General features: G+C 43.7%; 3 protein-coding genes across 3 annotated transcripts; 1 reads left to right on the plus strand and 2 right to left on the minus strand.

Moving 5' to 3' along the window:
* Positions 1-699: 699 nt before the first annotated feature.
* Positions 700-1,131, minus strand: LOC311320283 (histone H2A-like; the record flags this gene model as incomplete). The annotated part of the gene is made up of 1 exon (XM_084452014.1): positions 700-1,131. One exon carries the CDS (start codon positions 1,129-1,131, stop codon positions 700-702), a length of 432 nt encoding a protein of 143 aa, XP_084308140.1.
* A 10,024-nt stretch (positions 1,132-11,155) lies between these two features.
* On the plus strand, positions 11,156-11,533 carry LOC311320490 (histone H2B-like; the record flags this gene model as incomplete). The annotated part of the gene is made up of 1 exon (XM_084452253.1): positions 11,156-11,533. The coding sequence occupies one exon, from the start codon at positions 11,156-11,158 to the stop codon at positions 11,531-11,533; it is 378 nt and encodes a 125-aa protein (XP_084308379.1).
* A 992-nt stretch (positions 11,534-12,525) lies between these two features.
* On the minus strand, positions 12,526-12,837 carry LOC311320014 (histone H4; the record flags this gene model as incomplete). The annotated part of the gene is made up of 1 exon (XM_084451648.1): positions 12,526-12,837. One exon carries the CDS (start codon positions 12,835-12,837, stop codon positions 12,526-12,528), a length of 312 nt encoding a protein of 103 aa, XP_084307774.1.
* Between the last annotated feature and the right edge of the window lie 385 nt (positions 12,838-13,222).

Below are 13,222 nucleotides of genomic sequence, written 5' to 3' on the forward strand. Positions count from 1 at the left end.
TCCCTCGCTCCACTTCCAACGGGCGTATTTGCGTATCTTTACGCACACTACTCTGGTCAAATTGTTTTGGGGGAATTGTACGAAACATTTTCAAAGTAATATGCATGGACCTTATCACAACGTTGCCGTGGAGCCCTGGTTTTAGAGGAAAATGATGTCCATTTAACCCTTGTGACCCGCCACTGTTTAGTTTTTCTCTTTTTTTTTACACACGTTTTCTGAAAGCATCCCTTATTTGCACTAAACTCTGAACACAAAATAATGATAATCAATAAATAAGTAAAATCCCTCAAATCTGCTAAATTAAACTGCCATCCAAATAAGGCTTCAAAATTTTATTTTGTGTTCATAAGATTTCGGAAAACCAATTGAACACTAATAGAACACTAATACGGCGAGTGGAAAACTCAGGTATGAATACCTTATCAGGAAATTTGCTCATCACAAATCATTGTTCTGCGTTTCACTCGCTCTCGCCCCCCCCCCAATACTGTAAACTAGGCTATATCCTACATCACAGTATACAGCTGGGTGTGTGAAATGATTTAACAATATAAAAACTGCTGGGTAAAGAATGACCACATTAACTTGGAAGGCAAGCTTTACACAGGTTAGTATGTGAAACGGTCGCAAAAATTAATTTTTAGAGGAACGTAGAAGTACACATTGTGCTTTTCAAAAGATTCAAGTGGGTGGCTCTTAAAAGAGCCTTTGGGGTTTTCGGGAGACTTGATAGTAACGACTTCTCTTGGCTTTGACAGCCTTCTCGGTCTTCTTAGGGAGAAGCACTGCCTGGATGTTGGGCAGCACGCCGCCCTGGGCAATCGTCACGCCCCCGAGTAGCTTGTTGAGCTCCTCGTCGTTGCGGACAGCCAGCTGAAGATGACGGGGAATGATACGAGACTTCTTGTTGTCGCGGGCAGCGTTGCCAGCCAACTCCAGGATTTCAGCAGTCAGGTACTCGAGAACAGCGGCCAGGTAAACGGGTGCGCCAGCTCCCACACGCTGGGCATAGTTGCCCTTACGCAGAAGTCTGTGAACGCGGCCCACGGGAAACTGAAGACCGGCGCGAGATGATCGGGTCTTCGCCTTGGCCCTAGCTTTTCCCCCTGTTTTGCCCCTTCCACTCATCTTAATCACTTCAGTAGTTCAAGGTCTATGACGGTATGATACTAGGCTAATAGGAACACCGTTCTTTTATACCTTGCAGAAACGGGCGCCCATTGGCCACAGGGCCGTTATCGTCTTATCCAATCGGAGCGGCACCCCCCCCCCTGCTCTATGTCGTGGAGTTCCGCCGAGGCTTGAAATTCCTGCGTTGTAGCCATGGATAATAGAACATACTCTGTGCATACGCACAGCAATCCACACAACAAAAACTGCTCAGAGGGCAGCAGTAAAAAAGACAAGAAAAAAAAGGCAAATCTGTAAAAATAGATTATTATTGATGATAATAATAAAAGGCACAGTCAGGCAGCGTACTAGTTGGTTCAGCTCAGAAGTCAGTCAGAAATGGCATAGTTATACAATGACCTCATGCCCTGCCGGGGATTTCAGCCTGCCTTTTAGTGTGTGTCAGTACAAAATAACTTGTATTGACACACGCTAAGAAAAACTTTGCTTAGGCCTACAGCCTCAGAGAAAGAAAGGCTATGAACATAATTTCTAAATGGTTTATTACTGGTAACAGCGTATGGGTCAAAGGTTGGTTTGGTTTAAGTGTTAGAAACTATTGAACAGCTGTTCAATCTATTTTAACTTGATAGGAAAACCACCTTGAAGTGAGGTAAAGGGCTCTTTTTTTGGTCTCTTGTGATTCATGCTTTTTCCTGCTTTGTAGCATTTTATAGACCTAGGCTATTCCAAACAGTGTGGCCAACTTGGCGACTTTGTCGCTAGCCTATATCTGGCGACTTTCCAGACCCCTTTAGCGACATACTTCGTCAAAAGCGACTAGCGATAGTCGATAGGCTGACAAACCCTCCTGCGTCAGTAGCCTCTGAACCTCTATCCACCACAGCCTGCAATGAATTTGCCTCATTCTTCACTGACAAAATTCAAAAAATTAGACAAGCAGTCAGTGCCTCCCTATCAGGTACAGGATATGTGTTGTCCCAGTGTCCACTTAAAATCAGTACCTTAACACAATTTTATCCGCTCAACCATAAAACCCTGGATGACATTATACAATATATGAAATCCTCCTCCTGTTGCGTAGATGTTCTGCCTACAGGCTTTTTCAAAAATGTATTTAACTGCATGGCCTCTGATTTACTACAAATTGTAAACACATCTCTTTTCAGGTGTGTTCCCACAAACCCTGAAAACGGCAGTCGTCAAGCCAGCGCTGCATTCGACACGGTTGACCACAACATATTACGAGGCCGACTGGAAAACTGGCAGTGATAGACTGGTTTGAATCCTACTTGAAGGACAGGGATTACTTTGTGTCTAGAGGCAATTACAAATCTGAGCGGCCAAAAATGACTTGTGGAGTTCCCCAAGGCTCCATTCTGCAGCCTCTTCTGTTCAACATTTTCATGCTCCCCCAGCTCAAATTATGGAAAACAACAAAATATGCTACCATAGCTATGCAGACGACACACAAATCGATATCACCATATCAACAGGGGACTATAATCCCATAAAAGCACTGAGTAAGTGCATTGAACAAATCAACGATTGGATGTGCCAGAACTTTCTTCAACTAAACCAGAATATAAGAACGCGCGCACTGGATGGTAGGCCTACTGATCACACCAGCGGAGAGGCCCCTACGCGCTAATCTCCGCCTCTCAGTAGCCAAGCCACCAGAGGCTGTCCCAGCACCGGCGGTGAGCAGATTGCCCCCGCCGCCTGAGACAGCTCATCCCGCCGATACGGTAGGCGCCATGGGTCTCCCGACGCCATTGCCACCATCTCCGCAAACCAACAGCGGCTCCGAATGGAGCAAGATCCCAGACGTTGCGGACAAAGCAGGACTCTGATCTTTAATTATAGTACACCCCAAGCACTCAGGGCAGAGACAGCACTGAACTGCTGGACCTCGACCTGCTCATAGTACAACCTTTCTCTCCCTGCATATCAAAGTATGCTAAAACACTACTATGTAGGCTAGCTATACCCGAGGTTAGAGAGCGGTCAACCGCTGAGGTAACAACATGAGATGCAGACTGTTTATCATCAAACAAAGACCACCGACGTAGTGCAAAAGATAAACTTTTTTTGACTCGTCCCTAAAGACGCCCTCATCGTCCATAACATGGGACGGAGGGGACAGAGGGAGAACAGTTTGACATCTCCATTAATTGTCATTGCGTGCACCGCTTCTTGTGCCAAGGAGTGGCACCAGACGGGCCAGCACGGAGAACAGCGCCGGACTGGGTGCCGTTCTGAGTGCGCTGAGCAGCGGGCTGTTGAGATGGGTGCGCCGGTCGGGAGGTAGACGCTGCCACCGACCTGGATGCTCTCTCTCTCTCTCTCTCCGGTCACAGCAATGACAGCAATGAGACGCCGAATACTGGTGCTACCGCTGGGTGGGAGCGCGCGCCGTTGTTGCCTTGGCGTGGGGAACAGCGAGGTGCCTGGACAACAGCTTCTGGTCCTCCTCCAGCTTCTTAAACCGCTCCAGCGCCAGGCCTACGGAGGACCCGAACATTCCAGTGCGGCAGATCGGGGCATTGAGCAGCACCGGCTTATCTGCCTCCTTCATGCTGGTCAAGCCGAGCCACAGGTGCCGCTGCTGCATGACGGAGTTTGCCATGCACCGTCCTGAGCAAGCTGCCACCGTCTGAGAGCCGGAGAGCCGTGCCGATGTTCTTGGCGATCTCTGTCATCTGATCGGTGGTCAGCGGACCATGTCCCTCCGTCATCTTGGCAATGGAGGTGCCATCTTGGCAATGGAGGAGATGGCTGCTGAAGACTGGGCGTTCAGCATGTAGGCTACATTTTCTCCGCCAACGCCACAGTCACAGGACAGGATGGGTAGTGATGTTCGTTCTGGCATTTCCCATCTGCATAATGTCGTCATTATCATCTTTGATGACATATCTTTCCTCTGTGTTTAGCACGGGTAGCTGTGGATAAACCTGAGTATATTCCCTCTTGATGTCATAGGGAAGCGGGGACAAGACTGGGGCCGTATGGGAGAACGGCGCATTAATTTCACTCTGCAGCATGTCCGTCTTGCTGTTAGCTTCCTTTATTTCAGATTGAGCTGTAGTAGCTGCTGCTTCCAAAGCCGCTTTCTGCCTCCGCCCCGCTTTACTGAACAGTGTCAAGACTGCGAGTTCAGTATCTCTCTTTTGTTTCCGTTTTTTACCTTGTCTTCCAGTCTTCTGATGTGATTTATGTGCATCAATCAAAACACTCATGTTTCGAACAGTCTCTTCATCAAAACTCCCCGATGACGGCCAAGGATGTGAAACATCAGACCATCTACGTGACCAACGCTTAGATATAGCACCAATGCCCTTCACCAGTCACGTTCAAGTTGTTCCACTGGTGTAAGCACAGACACATTAACACCTGTTACGGATGGCATCTTGAAATCCTCACAAATTAATAAACTGTTAACAATTCAAACTATTAAAGCCTCTGGAAACTCAAATCCACAAAAGTCTTCTAACTATGTAATTTAGTGTATTATGTAGGCTACATCATAAACAACGTGTAAAAGTATTAGCAATTACTTTCTATCAAAATTCGAAATATTCTCATTTAAGTTTTTGTAACATTCCTGACAGTGGGTTTGAAATGGGCGTTGTTTAATTTGTTTAATGTGACGTCATTATATCCGAGATCCAATCATTAAAAAATGCACGTTAGTAAGTCCTACCTCCCCGCTAAATCTGCCTCGTCGACAGCAAATTTGCAGTTAGCTAACATATTTGATCCAGCCTAGTATCTTTGTCTATCTTTATCTATCCATCTACCGGTATCTATTTTTATCTATCCTCTATCTCCCCACCCTGTGCACCATCATGATTGTTTGTGCTGTCCCTGGGTGCTCATCGGTGAGATGACAACAAGTCATTCTTTAGTTTTCCAACTGTGTTGGATTTAGAGAAACAGTGGACCATGTTTTTGGTGAGCCTTGGTGGAGCAGTCCGGAAACATACCTTCATATGCTGCGCTCATTCATTAAATTCTGCCAGAAAGCCATGGGTTTTGCACAACGGCTATGTCTTGTAGCTGGAGCAGTACCCTCTCTCCCTCCACTTCAGCCTCTCCCCGATGCCCAGAGCCTAGAGATCGATCATGTAAGTTACTTGCTAATGATAAAGTTTAAGTAAATGTTCCACGTTTATTGTTAACCTCACCTTTTTCTAAAGAAATCTAACATTGTTAGCTTGCCAACTCAGTGCTTTGTAGCTGCTTAGCAGCCTAATAATGTTAGTGCTAGCTAGTATGGTTAGAACTAGCTGTGGCTTACTAATTCTACTAATAGATAGAAGAGCATTTTGGAACTCACTATTCAGTGATTAAAATGAATTATTTGGAGATGGCAGGGCTTCTACTGTATTTCTGCATCCTCTGAGAATTGAGTATCTGACGGCTCAAACATATATGGCTGGACTTTTAGTTGCTGTGCAGTTGCTAGTTTTGATGAGATTGTTTGTCATTGGCGGATCAAAATGTCAATCAAATCCTGATCTGACGCCCCCACACATTCCTGAGAAATGGTCTAGAGAGCAAAATGAGCTGTTTTTGAACACTTTTTTCAAAGGGTTCTGAACATTTATTTTAACTCAGATTTTTGTGGATGCTTAAAGAGACACTAACATTTGATATTATATATATGCATTTTTACTATTTCAAGCCAAGTTTCCAGAGGCTTTAATAAACCTCTTAAGAATCCAATACTATAAAATGAAGCTTTATCAATTATGTAATTAATAAAGAAATGAACACTCAATCACTCACAGACATAGGACTTTTCTTGCTCTAACTAAACTTCCTATCCAGATCTAATCGTGCTCAATCTCAACTCTAGTCTTCAACACAGGAGCGATTGGCCTCTTTAAGCACTTTTTATTTTTACAAATTAAAAACAACAAGGCCTGATTTGACACAAGCTTAGGGTATTGTGCACCAGAGGACAATCCCCTCATTAATCGCTGTATGCCAGAAAATAATAAATTAAAATAAAAAAGATTTGACGTAGACATCAAAATGTCCACACCACTTTGTCTATCCGCAAGTTGAGTCCTACTGTCCGTCCACTCACAGTCCTTTCACACCACACACACAATATGCAAAGTGTTATATATGTATCTATGTAAATACCTCACTACTAAAGCAAACCCTTAAACCAATGCTTATTCTATCAAAAACAACCAAGTCACCTCTAAACCAAATATCAAACAGACCACCAATCACTCAAGAACCAAAGTTCAACACCAAACCATCTACATCCATTTAACAACTAAACACCATCAAAACCACTTATATCCAATATCAAGTAGAATTATTAAATATATAATACTTATAATAATAAAAAGTTGAATAACTATGAATAATTAATAAAGTAATCAATGAAATATTGAAAAATTAATCAATTAATAAACTAACCATTTATCCTTATTATCAAATCAAGTAACCAACCCAATCAATCACCTTATCATAAAAGAGAAAGCCTCATGCATATCAACAACTGAAAACAATTAAATCAGGTGATCAGTCTAGTTCAATTAATGAGCATTAATCAGCAATCGAGCTTACTTTTCAGTACAGGCGATGGATGGTTTTTGCAAAGAAGTCACTCTAAGATGGATGGATGGATGGGTGGATGTTCTGGGATTGGTGACTGGTAAGGACAAAAACAATTCCGGGTATAACTGCAACAGATTTACTCAAAGGGGAAAGAACAATTAATCACAAAGCAATGATAATTAAAAATATATTTGCTATTAACAACCCATTATTCTAAAAATCAAAAGACTGTCATGTATGATAGTAACCACTGGATGGCAGCACTAGACAACCTAATATATTATACCTGCAATATACTATAACAACCACTAATGGGTGACATTGGACAACAGAGGTGAGAAGGATGAAAGATTTATTTATCCCTCAAGTCATAGCTAAAGCTACACCCCTCCTCAATTTATGAAGATCGAAGAAGGGTTTAATTAATAAAGGGTGACTAGATTGACTAGTGGATGCACTGCTAGGGTTTGAGTGCTGAGTAATCGATGTCTCGATCAGTGTCCACCTGGCCCAGGTTCAGCATCCACTTATGAATTTATAAATTGATAATTATCCCAATCCAGTCGTCCCAATACACCGCACGACCCACTGGATGAATTATCTTTCCCTATTTTCTAAATATAGGAAAGAGAGAGAAAGGAATGAGAAAGAAAGAGAGAGATAGATGGAGAGAGAGACAGTTGGACAAGACAGCACAACCCCCATGGCCAGTGAAACGTATCACCGACCCCCCTCTCAAAGCTTTTTTATTGGGGCTGAGGAACTTACAACTCAGGGCGGACAGACACACACACACACACACACACACACACACACACAGGCACGGGAGAGAGAGAGACGCTGCCTTCCAGGTTCTTATGACTACACAAGAAATAGGAAATATTCAACAAATAATATCTACATTAAACTAATCTCAAATATACAATGGACCTACTAGACAGTTACAAGGAACATAAAAGACACAGAACATAGCAGACGGCCAAACACACTTTAACAAGACACACGCAGGACTCCGGTTGTAGCCTGCGTTCACATACCCGGGACCTTTAATTCATCTCTTCTATAGGCTTTTACCACACTTAATATACTAATACGCAAACTTATGCGTTTAATTTAACGGGTTTTCTTTATAGACATTGAACTCACAAGTCTTCACTAAACTTGTGCCAACACATGCGACTTTCATTTACGATCTTGAACAGACATGCCACACACCTTCAAATGTGCGCTGGCCTTGAATATTACAAGCCTCGCAGTATTTAGAGACCTTAATTCACAAGTCCGCGCAAACTATGCGTCTAAATAAGCCTACACAATTTTAATCTCTTCTCCTTATTTATTGGAAGTTCTTTATAGCAATAGCAAATTTGACTGTCAAGACAATTAAGTTCTATACCTTTAGAACATCGGCAAGCCTCCCGTCTCGGTGGTCTGAACTCTCCAGATGAGCAGAACTTCGGGCGTGAATCTTTGTCGAAAAGAGGCAACAATCCGTTCTCTTGATCTTTGCTATTTTAGCTATCCCATCCCCGTCGCCAGAATGCAGTGTATTTCAAAAGCATCAATCTTCTTGTGGAACAGAACTTCAAGGAGGCCTAAAACTTATTGAGCATATACATAATCGAATGTAGTATTAAATCTCTGTTTCATTACTCTACTTGTACATCTCAGATTCATGAGCAAGAGTGTCCCTCCCACACAGAACTTTAAGGAGGCCTAAAACTTATTGAGCATGCCTAACAGGGCCAGAACTAAGGCAAATGCTAAAATTTTTCTTACGAGGTGGCAAGCTTTTATCCTGGCTTCAGACCAGGAATCACATGACAAATAAATTTGCATACAAGGAATACAAATATGGTCACAAACAGTCACTAAGTTCTGACTGGTCAGGGTGTCTGCTGGTCTTTGCATCAGCTGAGCTCTTGCCCCCCTTCCTCAGACAATGGGGCTGCATGGGTTCTTCCTGTGTCCTCCTAGAATCCTCCTTGTGTACATACTGTATCAGGGTTTGTCGTTTTTGAGAAAGCTGTCTTTTGATGTGTGTCCTGCTAGCTTGGTGACAGATGCTGCTCTAGCATCATTGGATCAGAGCTACCACTTGCTTACACACACACTATATATATATATATACATAATCGAATGTAGTATTAAATCTCTGTTTCATTACTCTACTTGTACATCTCAGATTCATGAGCAAGAGTGTCCCTCCCACACAGAACTTCAAGGAGGCCTAAAACTTATTGAGCATGCCTAACAGGGCCAGAACTAAGGCAAATACTAACATTTTTCTTACGAGGTGGCAAGCTTTTATCCTGGCTTCAGACCAGGAATCACATGACAAATAAATTTGCATACAAGGAATACAAATATTATGGTCACAAACAGTCACTAAGTTCTGACTGGTCAGGGTGTCTGCTGGTCTTTGCATCAGCTGAGCTCTTGCCCCCCTTCCTCAGACAATGGGGCTGCATGGGTTCTTCCTGTGTCCTCCTAGAATCATGTTACAAACTATAGGCTACTCACTCTAGAGGTGAACTTTAGGTCACGCTGACCCAGAGACAGGAAAAAGGAATTCTGACTTTAGGACATTGCTCACATGTTAAACTACTTAAGTTAACACAGTTCCACCTAAAGTGAAGTTTATTCATTATTCTTAATAAAATGATTACTACATGAGATTAATACAAATGTATTGATGTAATAAATTGATTGACTTTTAGACTGTCTACGTCCCTCGTCTGGCGCAATGGCGTCATTTGGTTGGTATGGCTGTGCTGTAAAGTGACCTGATGCGCACCGGTTGCGTCTCATCTGGGCTGGTTTAGGAGGAGTCTCTGAGCACACTTATGTTGTTGTTCCCTTTGAGGAGTTATGAGTTGGACTCGTTGTACATGGGTTGAGGGTTGAATGCCTGAAGACCGTGCATTGTTGTTGAGGCAGTGACCTGCATGCTAGCTCCCTAGGGTCTCGTCATTCAGATTTTGCCACAGCTTGTTCTCATTCAATAACCTCCTTTCTTAGTACAAATCAAACCAGATGAAATCGCCTAAAAAGCACAAAAGCACACTGGTTACAAAGGAGGGCAAAAAGTGAAACATAGCCCAACAATCACAACACACACTATTTTTCTTTTTACTTAATTTGATGACCTGACTATATAAATCTCTTCATCGTGTAATTGAATAGACTATTGTGCCATGAGAATTTCACAAAGCTTAACAATTTGAAGAAGCCTATCTTAGGCTATAGGCAGGCTCCTACTGAAGATTTACACCTTACAATGTACATGGAAGGTGCTTATTGTTGAGTGATTAATTGAGCAAAACTCTTTCTGGGCTGTCTTTACTAAACTAGCCTACCTGGCTTGAATATGCGTGGTTGAGGCAAAATGAAATGAATTTGGAATAGTTTCTGAAAATGCACCGTTCTCTGCATTCCCAAGTGACCGGACCTCTGCCTGACGTTGTGAGCAGATGTAGCCTACTACTGTAGCTGTATTCCCAAACAGTGGTGAGCACCATGGCCCTGGTCATATTCAAACCCTCTCTCTGCCACTCTTTTCAGACACACTCATGAAAACACATGTACACACATTGAAACATGCTGGCGTTGAATGTGTACTTTACACGCACGCACGCACGCAGACACACACACACACACACACACACACACACACACACACACACACACACACACACACACACATTAGGGTCGCCTGGTGAAATGAGTTTTCTATCTTTGACCCATACTATGCTATCCTTCCTCCAAGGGCTGCCAGTAGCAGTGGGCGTGTGCAGGTGACCAATCCAAGCGCTCTGTCCAATTCTGGTCACCTTCTGCATGTTCTTCATATTTCATATTGGGATGCCCTCTACTTTGGCAGCAGAAGAAATTGAAGAGCTTCCATCTCATTTTGTTAGTAGGCTATCTCTGCTCATGGCCTTGTGGACAATGCCCTTGTGTACATACTGTATCAGGGTTTGTCGTTTTTGAGAAAGCTGTCTTTTGATGTGTGTCCTGCTAGCTTGGTGACAGATGCTGCTCTAGCATCATTGGATCAGAGCTACCACTTGCTTACACACACACTATATATATATATATATATACATAATCGAATGTAGTATTAAATCTCTGTTTCATTACTCTACTTGTACATCTCAGATTCATGAGCAAGAGTGTCCCTCCCACACCTTTTTGGGGGGGGTGGGGGGGGGGGGGGGGTGACTAACTTAGTTTGAATAGACTACAAAAAATAAAAAGGGCAGACGGAGGGGGGTCTCGGCATGAGCAATTGATTTGGGTCGCTGGTGAAACGAGGGAGTCAAGCTCAACGCAGATAATAGAGGGAGCCTTGCCTAAATATTTGCATACCTCTCTATATATAGTGGATGGATACCAGCAGGTTCCTACAGTCTTTCCTGTCAGGCAACGACGAATCGAGATGCCTGATCCTGCCGCGAAGTCCGCGCCCAAGAAGGGCTCCAAGAAAGCCGTCTCCAAGACCGCTGCCAAAGGCGGCAAGAAGCGTAGAAAGTCAAGGAAGGAGAGCTACGCCATCTACGTGTACAAAGTCCTGAAGCAGGTCCACCCCGACACCGGTATTTCCTCCAAGGCCATGGGGATCATGAATTCCTTTGTGAACGACATCTTCGAGCGCATTGCCGGAGAGTCCTCTCGCCTGGCTCACTACAACAAGCGTTCCACCATCACCTCCAGGGAGATCCAGACCGCCGTGCGCCTGCTGCTCCCCGGCGAGCTGGCCAAGCACGCCGTGTCCGAGGGCACCAAGGCAGTGACCAAGTACACCAGCTCCAAGTAGAGGCTGCTTTCCACGGCTCCAAACTACCCCAAAGGCTCTTTTAAGAGCCACCCACATTTTCTGTAAAATAATGCAATTCCATGGCGATATAGATTGTACTTTTCGTTTATCTTGTGAATTCGGGGCACATGCTACTCCCCGAATGTGCCTTTTATCCAACTTAAAAAAAAAAAAAAATTACACACTCTTAACCTCTGCTCTTTCCAGGGATCAATACTTATCCAAGTAGCATATAGGCCTATATATATAGGCTACTGGATAAGCTAGATTTCGCTATCTTTGGTATTGCGCGCTTTTTCTAAACTCCCGCCTCTGTGGAAGACGGGGAGTCCGGATCCTGATTCTTAAATAAATCCTAAACTGGAGTTAATTGCCCCAAACTGAAGATCTAAACTTGCTTTACTAAACTACACAATTTGATGCAGGTCTACTGTGCAGTCTTGTGCAATTGCTGAAGGCAAGTACACTCATCACTCATTGTAATTGCAGTCTACTTATTCCTCATCTGCCACATCCGTTCATTATATATTTTATTTAAGCTTAATTCAGTGTAGCCCTACTTGAAGGTAATAAGATTTCAGTACTTAGGTCTTTTAAATAAGGCTATAGCCAGCATACTTTCCGCAATATTGTCTGATTGTAACAATTTTCATGTGGATGGGCGACAACCCGGGTCTGTGATCGTTTTTCTACAATGAAAAAATTTCAACAGTGGTGAAGAAGCCATTAATCCTACGCGTCATTCATGTAAACTAGCTGAACACTGCTTAATTTAGCTGTAATATGCGAGTGTAGCCTACAATGCAATGCGTATTTCGGAACTCCTCAGATGCAAGCTCACGATTAATAAATACAACAACCTAAAATCAGAATGAGCGTGACAATTAATGCCCGAGCTTCATTCAACATGGACCCATCGCTTTTAATTGTAGATGTGGGTGGCTCTTAAAAGAGCCGTTGGGTTGTGGACTAGAAATGCGGTGAGAAAATGCTTATCCGCCGAAACCGTACAGGGTACGCCCTTGGCGCTTCAGAGCGTAGACGACATCCATGGCGGTGACGGTCTTTCTCTTGGCGTGCTCGGTGTAGGTAACGGCATCACGGATAACGTTCTCTAGAAAGACCTTCAGCACACCACGGGTTTCTTCGTAGATCAGACCAGAAATACGCTTCACGCCGCCACGGCGAGCCAAACGACGGATTGCAGGCTTAGTAATACCCTGAATATTATCACGAAGAACCTTGCGATGGCGTTTCGCGCCTCCCTTGCCGAGTCCTTTGCCTCCTTTACCTCGACCAGACATCTTTGATAGCTTTCTTTTAGACTGTTTTACACAAAACCTTCGGGTCTACTGTACAATTCTCGAAACGTGGCCAGTCTATTATGCCGATAATGTGGATGTGATTGAACACAGTGAGCGCTCTTTTCTGCCGGGCAGAGCCCCACAAGATAGAACCTCCTGCCCCAGCCCAACCCTTTCACACGCGCACGCGCACACATACTGAGCCTGCTGGGGACATCCATTAACCATTAATTGGAACAAACAGCACAACCATTTTTGTAAGAAAGTAAGAACATTAAATGCAACTGCACCTAATAAAATACATGAGATGTAAATGGTAAATGAGCCCATTCACACACCAATGGCGTTAGTTGCCATGCTAGGTGCTAGCATGCTCATTGGGAGA

The sequence above is a fragment of the Borostomias antarcticus genome (assembly GCF_949987555.1).
Source record: "Borostomias antarcticus genome assembly, chromosome: 17".
In the NCBI taxonomy this organism is placed as follows: domain Eukaryota; kingdom Metazoa; phylum Chordata; class Actinopteri; order Stomiiformes; family Stomiidae; genus Borostomias; species Borostomias antarcticus.